Source organism: Schistocerca serialis, unplaced genomic scaffold (genome assembly GCF_023864345.2).
Source record: "Schistocerca serialis cubense isolate TAMUIC-IGC-003099 unplaced genomic scaffold, iqSchSeri2.2 HiC_scaffold_1343, whole genome shotgun sequence".
Taxonomy (NCBI): Eukaryota; Metazoa; Arthropoda; class Insecta; order Orthoptera; family Acrididae; genus Schistocerca; species Schistocerca serialis.
The window spans coordinates 3,685,943-3,701,724 of NW_026047562.1; the positions used below are offsets into that span (position 1 = coordinate 3,685,943).

General features: G+C 44.5%; 2 protein-coding genes across 4 annotated transcripts in view; both read right to left on the reverse strand.

Moving 5' to 3' along the window:
• LOC126439769 (ankyrin-1-like) overlaps positions 1 to 15,782 on the reverse strand; it is a 434,210-nt gene that overhangs the window by 384,985 nt on the left and 33,443 nt on the right. The gene's annotated exons all lie outside the window — the stretch shown is intronic.
• LOC126439759 (protein roadkill-like) overlaps positions 1 to 15,782 on the reverse strand; it is a 327,044-nt gene that overhangs the window by 11,158 nt on the left and 300,104 nt on the right. For all 3 annotated transcript variants that reach the window (XM_050090582.1, XM_050090581.1, XM_050090583.1), the window contains exons 2-3: positions 8,990 to 9,563; positions 5,130 to 5,276 (exon numbers count right to left, since the gene is read on the reverse strand). In XM_050090582.1, coding sequence (XP_049946539.1) covers positions 5,130 to 5,276; positions 8,990 to 9,552 — 710 coding nt within the window. In that variant the 5' untranslated portion in view covers positions 9,553 to 9,563. The remainder of the gene's footprint in view (positions 1 to 5,129; positions 5,277 to 8,989; positions 9,564 to 15,782) is intronic.

Sequence of the window (15,782 nt, forward strand, 5' to 3'; positions counted from 1 at the left end):
TCACTAAGGTTAATAAGCTGCAAGAGAAGCTTATCTTTCGAAATGATGTCGATTTTTTGCGTGTGTTACACTTTCAGATACATCACACAAATGTGGCACTAAAATTTTTAATAATGACAGAAATGTCTGATCTCCAGGGTTGGAAATTCTTGTAAATGGCTTGTCATCAAAGAGTTGATTTTTAAATGGAGTGAAACACACTGTGATTTAAGAATTTCATGGTACATCCTCGCGCATAGTCCAACTTACGTTAAAGAATATTTACTTTGAAATTAACGCTTTTCAAACCAACATTCGCAATATTTTTCCACGACCTGCTGGAAACAGGTTCGTTCCAGCAGCTGCCGGAGAGCGCCAGGTAAGAGCCGCCCCGCGCTTGCGCAGCTAACATGACGTAGGAAGCCCGTATGTGCGTACGTGTAAAACATTGAAAGATCTTACATTACGTTGTAAAAGCAGTAAGACGTCACAGGGTACTCCAAGAGATCAGAATTTCGTGAACCATACTAAAATGTGCACATTTAAACTGCTACTTAAAGCGCACATTCGTATGTCCAGATTCAGATGTAAATTTTCTTGGAGTACCAGTGCTGCATTATCTCATGTTTGGTTCATTATTATGGAATAATGCCATACGTGCTAGAAGATGAAAACTTGCACTTGAAATGCAGCGACCAGTTGAAACTAGCCAGTACTGTGGAATTAAAAATTTCGTTTCAAATACATTGGATGCCTCTGCAGAAAAGGTTAATAAAAGCCAAATTTCTTTGGCAAACAGACAAAAATAACTTATTTTCTGCAAGGCGATTAGTGCTTGACTGTCAGAAACTTGGAAATAAAGTAAAGTCTGAAACTAATAACGTATATCAGCCTTCGGTAATTATGTGAATGTATTTTAATTCACTTGATACCTCCCGGCCAAAGATATCCGTTTTGCTTTCATTTGACGCGAGAGTAAACGGAAGGAGAAAAAGCAAAGTCACTGAACGTTAACACGGGCCATGTGGAGACTGCCCACTATAAATCAGACTTCTCTGCGCATCGGCCTCGGATCTACTATATTTGCGAACCGGTCAACACTAAAAAAATCGAATTTTCAAAAGTACCCTAGGGCATCTTGTAAAACACATCATTCTGAAAAATTTGAAACAAAAACATACGTGTTCGAGAAAATACACGACATGTTATTTGGTCTTAAGTGTGCCGAAGTGCACTGCCACGCCTCTTCACACAGCGTTCTCTTACTGCACTGCACATCACTGCACTTCGCGCTGTGGGACTCAAATGTGTATTTTGTAACGGATGCCATCGAAGTACATTCAGGACAGCGGAAATTAAAATGTCCTTTGATTTTAAACAAAATAACCTTGCAATTAATACTGGATGGAATTATTTGTAACCGGAAGAAGAAGAACTCTTCAGAAAATTTGGATTCTTTACTGCCTAATAGCTAATAACTTTCTGTTCTGGGTGACAAAATGAAATATAGGATACACAAAACCAGGTAAGACATGAGACAAGCAAGACAGTACATATTTCTTCAATCCTTGTGTTCTTTTCTCACTAATCTTGCTCTAGCTTTACACGCCGTGCTTTCCTTTCTGCGAAAGAATCTGTTGCCTCATCAAAATTCGTCAAATGTTTTGCTACATGAAAAATCGAAATGTCGTTGTCTAATACTCAAAAAGCTTTTAATACAAATAGTACCAAAGACTGGTGTGGTTTCTCGATCTCATTACGTCTATTGTCACTGTTTGCAGGACGAAAGGAAATAGGCCTTTCTAATATTGCAGCAGCTGTAACACACACCAAACAAGCGAGATTGTTTTGCTAATAATGGTCATTTTTATAATACGGCAGAATATAACTCGCCAAGTACCAATATGAAATGCCTGTTTGGCCTACTACAAGCAAAAGGCTTTGTGTTAGGAAATAGTTTCATGTTTCATTCATAAGCTCCAGTTTCTTAAGCATGAGATCGAAAAGTAGAAAAGTAGTAGTGCGAAATTTTTGTATAAATTTGGAACCACCCCGTTTCTTCTCCTTCCTCGTTCTAACAAAAGCTTCTCATCCCTAATTCTATAGCTATTCGTATTATTGTCAAAGCTCAATTCTCCAGTTAACTCTACTAACTCTGCCAGAATCACCTGTTTAGTAATTATCCAGCGATTATTCTCCGGTTAGGCGCTATTACGTGTTCGTACAACGCGTTTTCCGCACTACTCCCAGAATGGAACTTAAGCGGCTGCTAACCAGGAAATGTACAACTTGCCCTCTCTAGTGTAGTGACCTGGTCAAAAACTTTCTGTCAAACTTTCATTTTCTTTGATACAGCGACAAGATAATACGTTAATATTTCGTATCTGTTATTCCTGTTGGTCGTTCATTTCCACTCTGGTAGTCTGAATCTATGGACGTGGCTATTCGCTCATCATCTGCATACCAGTCAGTCACATACACATACTACATTCACCCGTGCGGCTTTATTCCACTCAGCTCGTGAAGCCCCGCCCCCTGTGTCTGCAGGAAAGTTTATTTCCAGATGCGACGAAGATTCCCCTGGCAGGTACGTCACGTACACTATGCACGCATTCAAAAATCAACTTACGATTCATTCAGAAATCAACTTAGAATGTGATCCAAAATGTTCACAAATCAACAGCGATGAGCTTCAAACTCTTTTGAATAATCGAAAGACCAATGTGCGCTAGATGCTAGGTGCTTTGTGAAACAAGGTTATTTTTCCTAAGCAATATGAATTTCCCCCCCCCCCCCCCCCCCTCGCCACAGAAATTGGCGCCCGGTTCAGATACTCTGGTTTGCTGCGTGCAGAACCAACACCGACATTTGTTTCCAGAAGCGGGAGAAGGTACTACTCAAGAAGCGACTCAACTGCGCATGCGCGTGATTCCGCTCGTAACTGCTTAAATGAATCTAATGTAAACAGTTGTGACTTAACGCTCATCAGAGGTAATTTGTTGTTACGAAGCACTGCATTGTCTTCCTACAGCCTTTCACACATTTTGCTGTTGGCAGACACTCGTATGAGCACTGTTTCGTTTATATATAAAGCATCCCCTCGTTCATATTTTGTTGCTGCAGTATTATTTTCCAGCAGCGGGATACAGTAATGTCCTTAGTTAGAGTATCGGTTATTAACAGTCACAATGACAAAAAATTAACTGAAAACTACATCAATGAAAAACTCCCGGTATTCTAGAAAATTCCCGTTTTTCCCAGTTTTCTTGCGGATGAAAAAATTCCTGGGTCTTTCCGGGATCTTCCGGGCCGTATACACCATGTAATAGTCTCTTGTTAGGAATGGTATCAAAACCCTTCTGGAAATCTAGGAATATGGAATCGATCTTAGATCCCTTGTCGACAGCACTCATTACTTCATGGGAATAAAGAGCTAGCTGTGTTTCACACAAACGATATTTTCTGAATCCGTGTTGGTTATCTATCAGTAAGTCATTTTCTTCGAGGTGAGTCATAATGTTCGAATACAGTATATGCTCCAAAATCCTACAGCAAATTGAGGTCAGTAATATGTCTCTGTAATTCAATAGGTTACTCTTATTTCCTTTCTTGAGTATTGGTGTGACCTGTGCTACTTTCCAGTCTTTAGGAACAGACCTTTCGCCAAGTGAACGGTTGTATATGATTGCTAAGAAAGGCACTATTGTGTCTGCATACTCTGAAAGGAACCTGATTCGTATTCCATCTGGACGAGAAGACTTGCCTTTCTTAAGTGATTTGAATTGTTTCACAACACCTAATATACATAATTTTTCGTGAAGGAATTAAGGAAAACTGTATTTAGTAACTCCGGTTTAGTGGCACCATCACTGAGGAAACTGCTGTTGGGTATATATAAAACTGAAGTATAAAATGGTCCATACTTGATACTGAAATCCACAGGCTATGAAGTCATCTTGCAAATGTATCAGTTCACTGTGAGATGTCAATATATTTTTCAGTACGACCAACTATCTTTGCCCACGTCAGTTGCTCATTTCTGAAACTATGCAAAACTTCTCCTCTGTGAATCAAATCCACTACTCATCACACCTGGTGACCTCCATCATCCATCGAATACAGGAGTTTGTTTACGAGTGACGAGCCATACAGTGCTGTACGCATCTCCACTCAGCCACACCCACTGCATTTCTCACTTCTCGAGAGCAGATACCTCAACCATTAGACCAGCTGATGCGTTTGCTGGCGTAGATGGAATTACCATTGTGGATCATGTTTTTTACCCATGGTTTGCAAACACTACCGCCAGAGGTTCTCATGTACATCCTCTGCAGTAGGGTAACATCCACCGATTCGATTTCCCTTTTGCTACTCTTCCCACAAGTCCGGCGGGATAAACTCTAGTGCAAGTGTCGATGAGAAGCTGAGTCAGAAGTGGAGGTGTGCTCAGGCAGCCGACTGCTCAAGGAGACTGCCTGCAATAAGCAGCAAATCTGGGTTCCTGTTCCAGTGCGGCACAGATTTCCAATAGTCACTACAGATGTAACTCACTAGGGAACCATTTAAGGAATATTCAAATTACATTTTAAGACAAACCCGAAACAAGCTGCATCCTCATACCGGTACTAAATAATAACTTTGTAATTATTACTTTTATTTCTGTTTACCTTTCTTTCGTCATTTCTTCCCGAGTGTCTTCAATAACTTATATCTACAACCATTCACGTAAGTTTTGTTGAGTGTGTGAAACATCCCGTTTGCATACCCATTTAATTCAGAATCAATTTGTAAGACACACAATCATCACTAAAAACAAAATCTAGATTCAACAGATCAATATATAAAGAATCTTTGGAAATGGGTATGATTTGTACGTGACACTTCCTACGTAGCTAAAGTTGAGCGACTCTGAACTGAACTTAATTCTCACGGCAAATACAGAGAGCGAGAAATCTTCTGCACATGTGCTCAATCTTCAAAATATCATAGCCAAAAAAGTGAGAAATAAGTAATGTTTAATGGCAACTGTAACCTCTATCCAAAAACTGAAGGAATCTGTATTTTATTTTATTTACTTTATCGGCTGATTAATGCCAAAATAAGCAGTACTCTGAGGGTAAGACTTGGGCACGTGTGGCAACACAACTCACCGGAAGCGACAGACGGCTGCGTCATCAGGTGGAGGGGTGTGTCGGGCAGACGTGGGAGGCGCAGCTGCAGCAGGAGTCCGGCTGTGGCCGCTGTGGGGTTGACTGTCAGAGTTGGGGGTGGACCCGCCCCCTGTGGCGGCCGGCGAGCTGCACAGAGAAACACTGTGTGGGTGGGCGTGTTCACACAGGGGCTCACTGCAGGCGGTACAGCTGAGGGACTGTCCACCGGGGCAACAGAACGCTCAGTGCCAACAACACCAGCCTGTCACTTAACGTGACTGTGCCACCAATTAACTGATCTTTTTCTACACTACTTCTGCTATATACCCCAATGGCATAGCTTGAGATGCAAAACAACAAATTGTTCACAATGAAGCACAAACCAAATCCCAAACATCAGGGCCAATAATTCTGCTGCCCTGACAGAACAACTATCAGACACAATTTAGAAGCAGTTAAAGTCATCTGGCTGCTACTTTTGGTTGCGAGGTGATTTGAAAACTGATATATGGATGCTGAATTATATCACTGGAGGAAGAGAGAGAGAGAGAGAGAGAGAGAGAGAGAGAGAGAGAGAGAGAGAGAGAGAGAGACTGGTAAGTTGGGGTATCAACTTACTGTTTAAACTATATGGTCATGGATATGCAGGCGCTCTGATGTGAAGCCCGAGGGAATGAAGAAGATGGACAAGAATTACAAGAGCTATGCTATAAAAGTTATCGAGAGTATATTCAAAATTTGGATTTCAGTAAAGCAAATAGAACTGTATATACGCATGTAATGTCTCCACAATTCGATTCCTTGAAAAGACAGCAGTGGTGATGTGTTTCATAAACAACAATTTTTGTGTTGAGCAGTTTGCAGTAGAGGCCACCATTAAAAGAAAAAAATGGATTACACAGTGTATGCAATTTTATCTGATGGACAACGTTTACAACTTGCGAAGTAACCTGTAGTCTACTGAATATGGATTTTTTTTTAAATTTAAAAAGAAACAAAATAGACTTGTCTGGAGCATATGTATCCGAGAGAGAGAGGCAACAAATGATAGCTGGATGAAAACGTCACATCAATACTGACATTGTGGGAGATATGTCGTACACCTGTAGATGAACAGCGAATATAATCTGCTGTATGCCCGTAGCAGGAAACCTGATAGGATTCCCTGGACGACCTCTGGTAACGCCACAAGGAACTTCAAAAAAGACAGGGGGCAGAGATTTCCTGTCTGCTTTGTTAAAGGGAATGCACGGAAAATATTCAGGGCGATAGCTGAACAGAGACGAGAAGGAAATGTGATTGTAAGGCACAGCCTTGAGTGTGACAATGTTACTGTGCTGGCTGGAGTATTCTCTTCTTGTTTGCCCCCAGTGTGCATGAGTAGCCCCAGTGCTCATAGCTCCTGCTTGACTGGATATCTCAGGGAGTCACACCCTGCTCTTTGGGGCCAGTCACCCAGGGGTAGCGTCTTTTTTAGTAATCAGGAAAGTCTTCGGTCCCAGGTTTGAACCTCACCATCACTTGAATTTTGAATACGAATCATCAGCATTGGTGTCTGAAGACTTCCAGCATCAGGTGTCGCCCTCTTTCAGCCAACAGCCTTTCCAAAGAGGGCGGAGGGGCCGACGGAGGTTCAGGGCACTCTCTTTCCCTTGAGGTCTGAAACTGCTCCTAAATGAGGAAGAATTGGCAATGATCAAAGGTTGAGTAACCAACGAAAGGATAACGTTCTATGATTCTGGAGCTGGAAAGTTAGGAGTTCGAATGTGGTTGGGAGCCAGAAAATAAGAAACGGATTTCTGGTCACATGAGAATAGGGTAGTAGCAACAGCAGTAGGATTCAGTATCAATAGAAAGGCAGGGCAGAAAGTGAGTATAGATATGTTCTCATGAGAATGAAAAGCAAACCAACAACATGCATAGTTCAGGTATACATGATGACGTTGCAAGTTGAAGGTGGAGAGAGAGAAAAAGTGAGGATATTGAACAGGTAATTCAGTACTATGTAATAGTCATGGAGGGACTGAAACGCGATCATAGGGGAAGGAGTAGAAGAAAGGGTTACACGAGAATATGTACTTGATAATAGGAATAGGAGAGAACAAAGGCTAGTTAAGTTGTACAGTAAATTTATCGTAGTAATAGCTGGTATAGTCTGTTCAAAAATAACTAGACGAGGAGGTATACTTGGAAAAGGACCGAAATATGGGAGGTTTAAAGTCACACCATATTATTGTCAGGAAAACATTTTGAAATCAGATACTGGACTGTAAAGCATACCCAGGAGTAGATATAGAGTCATAACAATTTAGCAGTGATTAAGAGTAGGCTCAATTTTACGAGACTCGTCAGGAGCAATCGATGTACAAAGAAGTGGAATACAGTAGTACTAAGGAAAGAAGAGATGAGATTTATGTTCTCTGAGGCTACAGTTAGTGCAATAATAAGCAGCTCAACAGGTAGTTCAGTTGAAGAGGAATGGATATCTTTAACAACGACAGTAACAGAAGTTGGAAAGAAAAACGTAGGTACAAGGAAGCTAACTGCGAAGAAACCATGGAAAATATAAGAAATCCTTCAGTTGATCAATCAAAGAAAAAAGTTCAAAAATATTCAGGAAAATTCAGTAATAGAGAAATATGTTACTTAGGAATTAAATGAATAGGAAGTGCAGAGAAGCTAAGGCGAAATGGCTGCACGAAAAATGTGAAGAAATCAAAGAAGAAATGAGTCTTGGGACGACTGACGCAGCATATAGAAAAGTCAAAGCAATCTTCCACGGAATTAAAAGCAAGCGTGGTAATATTAAGAGCACAATGTGAATTCCAGTGTTAAATACAGAGGCGAGATCAGATAGTTGGAAAGAGTACACTGAAGGCCTCCCTGATTGGAACAACTTGTGCGATGGCGTGACAGAAGAACAAGCAGGAGTCGGTATGGAAAATATTGGTGATTAGAATCAGAATTTAAAAGCGCTTTGGAAAAGTTAAGATCAAAGAAGGCAAAAGGTATAGACAACATTCAATCAGAAGTTCTAAAATCATTGGGAGAGGTGGCAAAAGGTCTATTCTCACTGGTGTGTAGAATGTATGAGTCTGGCAACATACAATCTGACTTTGAAAGAAATATAATCATCACGATTTGGGAGACTGCAAGAACAGAGAAGCGTGAGAATTATCGCACAATCAGCTTAACAGCTGAAGCATCCATGTTTCTGACAAGGATAATACACAGGAGAATGAAAAGAAAATTGAAGTTCCGTGACGTTCATAGGATTTGTGGTCCTGGAGAAAGCGTTCGGCAATATCAAGTGGTTCAAGATGTTAGAAATTCAGACAAAAATACATGTACGCTATAGGAGAAGTCAAGTAATTTGCAATATGTACAAGAGGCAAGAAGGTAAAATAAGAGTGAAAGACCAAGAATGAAGTACTCGGATTAAAAAGGGTGTCAGAGAGGGATGTAATCCTTCGCCCCTACTGTTCAGTCTATACATCGAAGAAGCGATGACGGAAATAATGGAAAGATTGAAGAGTGGAATTAAAATTCAGGGTGAAATGATATAAGATTTGCTGATGACCGATTCTCTCAGTGACAGTGAAGAAGAATTACAGGGTTTGCTGAATGGAATGAACAGTCTAATGAGTACAGAATATGGAATCAGAGTGAATCAGAGAAAGGCGAAATTGATAAGAAGCAGTAGAAGTGGAAACAGTGAGAGACTTAGCATCGTGACTGACGATCATTAAGTAGATGACGTTAAGGTGCTATGCAATGTAGGCAGCAAAGAAACCCATGACGAACAAAGCAAGGACGACGTCAAATTCACACTAGCACTGCCAAAAAGGGAATTTGCTTACCAGGCTTCTGCCGGTGGCTCACCGAGCAGACGGCCGACTTCAATGACTTCTTGCGGGTACTTGAGCACAGCGTCCGCCCAGCCCCGCGTGGCCATCACCTGCAGGTGGTCCTTTATGAAGGCGACGGCAGCCCTGGTGGCGTCCGGGCACGAGTGCCTCACTGCCGTGACGGCCGTCGCCGCTGCGGTCTCGACGGCCAACTGCGAGATCAGCTGCCGCTCGCAGGCAGCCTTCAGGGCCGACAAGCCGTACTTGTCGGCCGCCGAGAGCAGCTGGGCGGCCGTGTCGGGCAGCTGGGGGGCCTGCAGGGTATACGTGTAGGCGACCAGGAGCCTCAGCACCGGGCCCTCCACGTCGTCGATGCTCACCTGGCCGCAGCTGGCCTCCAGCATGTCGTGCGCGAACATCGCTGCGAACACGGGGCTCGCGGCCGCCAACACGGCCCTGTGAGCCGCCACCCTCGTCTCGCCCGCCACCAGCGTCACCAGGGCGCCGTCACCCCCGTCTAGCAGGGCGGCCAGGGCCTCGGTTGTGGTGTTCTGAACCTCCGTAACTGCCGACATGGTGGGTGGTCCTGAAACACAGTGCCACTGAGCAGCCCTCACACTGCACCCTCAACACTTGTACGAGGCGCATGCATACCTGTATGAAACAGCAGCTGTGAAAGTGTTGTCCACCCTAAATCAATTGCAACGTCACCAGTTTCCTTCAAATGACAAGGGCCCGTACTGCTTTGCGATCACCTAAGGTTTGTAACTACCACTGCGGTGCTACGATAGACTGCTTTCACCTTCTAAAAATGTTATCGTTCTCAGTCAAAAGATGGTTTATTTATGTCATAGCAAAAAAATTAACAAAGCAACAAACGTGTTTCAGCCATAAAGTTACACGACTTATATTTAAATCCAAGTTGGTGGCACCTCTAACTAGGAAAAATTTTCTTCCTCCTTATCTCAAGTTCCTCAGATCCGTGACACCTGATCAGAAGCAATGTACATCTAATGCAGAAATCAGTTTCCTCGGTGAATGTCTCAGGGTAGGCACGATTAAACTTGACCGGCCACCATGGCCGAGTGGTTCTAGGCGCTTCAATCCGGAACCGCGCGCGTGCTACGGTCGCAGGTTCGAATCCTGCCTCCGGCATGGGTGTGTGTGATGTCCTTAGGTTAGTTAGGTTTAAGTAGTTCTAGGTTCTATTGGACTGATGACCTCCGATGTTAAGTCCCATAGAGGTCAGAGCCATTTGAGCGGTTTTGAACCGCTAGTCTAAATTCATTGGTATGTTTAACTCTCCTTTGAACAGATTGATACCTGCGTCTTCTTTCTTCAGAAAAAGATGCAGCGCCCACCTCCGTGGTAAAGAATGCTGCATAATACAATCATAAATCATGTCGCCATTTTATCCGATTGTTGCGAGCTATGGTGTACCCAGGTATTTCCAGGTTGAGCAGTTTAGGAATGAAACTCGTTGCCTCCATTTCCAGAACGTGTGTTGTGGAACTTTCGCACAAATATAAATTTGCATCTCCTTTTGGCGTGGACGTGTCTGTAGAGCATCTTTGCCCCACAGAACGTTCGGGTACTTATTAGATGACACATACGTCATGGCTAAACCAAAGTAAGCTCTATCACAGCTCCGACATCACTCTTGACTCTCCTGGTCGTATGAGGGGCAAACGACGGAGTCAGTGAAATAGTTCCACACCCTACAGTGTAAACTGGCTTCCGAAATTCAGACAAGTGGGTTTTGCGAGAACGGCGTCCACTTTTTTCGAAACGTGCCGAATCAGAATCTCCATTCCACCAGCGTAAGACGTCTGCCGGACCGTTACGGTGCCAGGAGAGGGCCTAAGGATTCGTCCGAAGGCTTCTGTCGCGCCCGCCCGACTTGGATCGAGACGCCGAGGCAGTGCTGAACAGAGCGTAGCGCCGGAGGTCAGCGCAGGGTCGCAGGCCAACACGTACACTGCAGGCTTCTGGAAGCCACCCGACCAACCCAAGTCTTCCTTTCCCATCCCTCGTTAGTTAGTTGTACATTTGTTTCCGTTTTATGTCGCTTTGTGGTTTTTTCGCCTCCCCATACAAAGTATGCACTCAATGTTATAGGCTCAAAAATTTGGACACTGGCGTTGTAATCGCATAATGAACGACTTTTTACTGTTGTTTAAAGGCGTTGTTACCGTATTTTCCTACACCCAAGTGGTGTTGCATGTCAATAAACTAAGTGGTAAAAGCTGTAAAGCCGTTCACATTTCCATACAGTCTTCGAGCATCGACATGTTCCTCGTCTAAGAAACAGACGTCATTGTCTTATAAATCTTTAATGTATCCCGAGATCAGTGGTGTAGTTTTCTACTTTATTGTGACACTCGCAATGCGACTGTAGTTTAGACTGAGCTTTCGCAGATTCTTTCACTCAAACGGTTTTCTAGGTAATCACAAACTTGCCAAGATACTGAGCGGGATCGCGTCTGAATTATTAGTAGACAGAGAGCCATGGTCCCGATCACCTTCAGCATATTTTGGAGACACAATCTTTGTACGTGTCTGCGCCATGTAACTGGCAGAGAAACGTGTGTGAAATGCAAGTAGTGGCCTGCAGGAGGAGCTGGCCACTGTTCGCGAACAGCTGAGCGTGTTGATGGCCGTGGTCAGCCGTCTTCAGGCTGCTGCCTCTGAGTGTAGCGGCAGTGGGGAGTCTGGTGCGTCGCAAGGTACACCCCAGGTGTTACACATGCGTCACCCACTGTCCCTGCTGTCGAGACATCTTCGCGGGTACAGGGCGCGGTTGGGCCACCCTCTCCCCAAGGGGAGCGGCGGTTTCAGCGTCGTTCGCGGCGCACGAGGCGGAGGGTCAATGTGGAGGCTGGTTGTGTGGCAACGCCCGATCTGCCTGTGAGTGGACATGTGGCTGCTCCTTCAGCAAGGTCCGAGCAGGCACACGGGGGGAGGGGTTTATTAGTTATTGGGAGCTCCAACGTTAGGCGGGTGATGGAGCCCCTTAGGATAGCAGAAAGGTCGGGGAAGAAGGCCAGTGTTCACTCTGCTTGCCGGGGGGTCTCATCCGAGATGTGGAGGAGGCCCTGCCTGCGGCGATAGAGAGCATTGGGTGCACCCGATTGCAAATTGTTGCTCATGTCGGCACCAATGACTCCTGCCGTCTGGGTTCAGAGGTCATCGTCAGTTCGTACAGGCGGTTGGCGGAATTGGTGAAGGCAGAAAGCCTCGCTCGCGGGGTAGAATCAGAGCTAACTATTTGTAGTATCGTTCCCAGAACCGATCGCGGTCCTCTGGTTTGGAGCCGAGTGGAAGGCTTAAACCAGAGGCTCAGACGATTCTGCGGAGATTTGGGGTGCAAATTTCTCGACCTCCGCTATCGGGTGGAGAAACGTAGGGCCCCCTGAATAGGTCAGGCGTGCACTACACGTGAAGCGGCTACAAGGGTAGCGGACTATGTGTGGAGTGCACATGGGGGTTTTTTAGGTTAGAGAATTCCCTCCCTAGGACCGACAGGATGCCTCCTGAGACGCGGCAAGGTAGGAGTAGGCAAAATGCAACAGGGAATAACAATATTAATGTGCTAATAGTAAACTGCAAGAGCGTCTATAGAGAGGTCCCAGAACTGTTCTCATTAATAAACGGTCATAACGCCCATATAGTACTAGGGACAAAGTTGGCTGAAACTAGACGTAAACAGTAATTAAATCCTAAACTTTGATTGGAATGTATACCGCAGAGACAGGCTGGACAGTCAAGGGGGGAGGCGTGTTTATAGTGATAAGAAGTGCTATAGTATCGAAGGAAATTGACGGAGATCCGGAATGTGAAATGATTTGGGTGTAGCTCACGGTTAAAAAAATGGTTCAAATGGCTCTGAGCACTATGGGACTTAACGTCTGTGGTCATCAGTCCCCTAGAACTTAGAACTACTTAAACCTAACTAACCTAAGGACATCACACACATCCATGCCCGAGGCAGGATTCGAACCTGCGACCGTAGCAGTCGCGCGGTTCCGGACTGCGCGCCTAGAACCGCTAGACCACCGCGGCCGGCCACGGTTAAAGTAGGCTCAGACATAGTAATTGGATGTCTCTATAGGCCCCCTGGCTCAGCAGCTGTTGTGGCTGAGCACCTGAAGGATAATTTGGAAAATATTTCGAGTAGATTTCCCCACAATGTTATAGTTCTGGGTGGAGATTTTAATTTGCCGTATATAGACTGGGAGACAAACATAGATAACGGGTGGCAGGGACAAAGAATTCAGTGAAATTTTTGTAAGTGCTTTATCTGAAAACTACCTTGAGCAGTTAACAGAGAACTGACTCGTGGCGATAACATATTGGACCACCTGGTGACAAACAGACCCGAACTATTTGAAACAGTTAACGCAGAACAGGGAATCGGCCATCATAAAGCGGTTACGGCATCGATGATTTCAGCCGTAAATAGAAATATTAAAAAAGGTAGGAAGATTTTTCTGTTTAGCAAAAGTGACAAAAAGCAGATTACATAGTACCTGACGGCTCAACACAAAAGTTTTGTCTCACGTACAGATAGTGTTGAGGATCAGTGGACAAAGTTCAAAACCATCGTACAATATGCGTTAGATGAGTATGTGCCAAGCAAGATCGTTAGAGATGGGAAAGAGCCACCGTGGTACAACAACCGAGTTAGAAAATTGCGGAAGCAAAGGGAACTTCACAGCAAACATAAACATAGCCAAAGACCCTTGCGGACAAACAAAAATTACGCGAAGCGAAATGTAGTGTGAGGAGGGCTATGCGAGAGGCGTTCAATCAATTCCAAAGTAAAGTTCTATGTACTGGCTTGGCAGAAAATCCTAAGAAATTTTGGTCCTATGTCAAAGCGGTAGGCGGATCAAAACAATGTCCACTCTGCGACCTAAATGGTACTGAGACAGAGGATGACAGACTAAAGGCCGAAATACTGACTTTTTCCAAAGCTGTTTCACAGAGGAAGACTGCACTGTAGTTCCTTCTCTAGATTGTCGTACAGATGACAAAATGGTAGATATTGAAATAGACGTCAGAGGGATAGAGAAACAAAATCGCTCAAAAGAGGAAAGGCTGCTGGACATGATGGGATACCAGTTCGATTTTACACAGAGTACGCGAAGGAACTTGCCCCCCCTTCTTGCAGCTCTGTCCCGTAGGTCTCTACAAGAGCGTAGCGTTCCAAAGGATTGGAAAAGGGCACAGGTCATCCCCGTTTTCCAAGAAGGGACGTCTAACAGATGTGCACAACTATAGACCTGTATCTCTAACGCCGATCAGTTGTAGAATTTTGAAACATGTATTCTGTTCGAGTATAATGACTTTTCTGGAGACTAGAAATCTACTCTGTAGGAATCAGCACGGGTTTCGAAAAAGACGGTCGTGTGAAACGCAGCTCGTGCTATTCGTCCACGAGACTCAGAGGGCCATAGACACGGGTTCACAGATAGATGCCGTGTTTCTTGACTTCCGCAAGGCGTTCGATACAGTTCCCCACAGTCGTTTAATGAACAAAGTAAGAGCATATGGACTATCAGACCAATTGTGTGATTGGATTGAGGAGTTCCTAGATAATAGAACGCAGCATGTCATTCTCAATGGAGAGAAGTCTTCCGAAGTAAGAGTGATTTCAGGTAAGCCAGGGGAGTGTCATAGGACCGTTGCTATTCACTATGTACATAAATGACCTGGTGGATGACATCGGAAGTTCACTGAGGCTTTTTGCAGATGATGCTGTGGTGTATCGAGAGGTTGTAACAATGGAAAATTGTACTGAAATGCAGGAGGATCTGCAGCGAATTGACGCATGGTGCAGGGAATGGCAATTGAATCTCAATGTAGACAAGTGTAATGTGCTGCGAATACATAGAAAGATAGATCCCTTATCATTTAGCTACAAAATAGCAGGTCAGCAACTGGAAGCAGTTAAAATTATCTGGGAGTACGCATTAGGAGTGATTTAAAATGGAATGATCATATAGTTGATCGTCGGCAAAGCAGATGCCATTCATTGGAACAATCCTAAGGAAATGCAATCCGAAAACAAAGGTTACAGTACGCTTGTCCGCCCACTGCTTGAATACTGCTCAGCAGTGTGGGATCCGTACCAGATAGGGTTGATAGAAGAGATAGAGAAGATCCAACGGAGAGCGGCGCGCTTCGTTACAGGATCATTTAGTAATCGCAAAAGCGTTATGGAGATAGATAAACTCCAGTGGAAGACTCTGCAGGAGAGACGCTCAGTAGCTCGGTACGGGCTTTTGTTAAAGTTTCGAGAACATACCTTCACCGAACAGTCAAGCAGTATATTGCTCCCTCCTACGTATATCTCGCGAAGAGACCGTGATGATAAAACCAGAGAGATTAGAGCCCACACAGAAGCATACAGACAATCCTCCTTTCCACGAACAATACGAGACTGTAATAGAAGGGAGAACCGATAGCGGTACGCAAGGTACCCTCCGCCACACACCGTCAGGTGGCTTGCGGAGTACAGATGTAGATGTAGATATGCAGGGCGCGGCGGTGAGACACTCTGGACTCGCATTCGGGAGGACAGTGGTTCGACCACACACCGTGCAGTGGTCTGCAGCAGGTCTGCAGACCAAGGGCGAATGAGTGGATGTGGCTGCTTGTCATTTGTGTCTTCTGCACCGGTTTTCTGTTTGCTGTCCACCCACACAGGTTTTTCTTCATAGAGTCTCTCTCAATAGGAGTGCCGTGATGGTGCCCTGGGAGAGGCATGACCTTTAAGGCAGCCCTACCGGTCTTCATTACC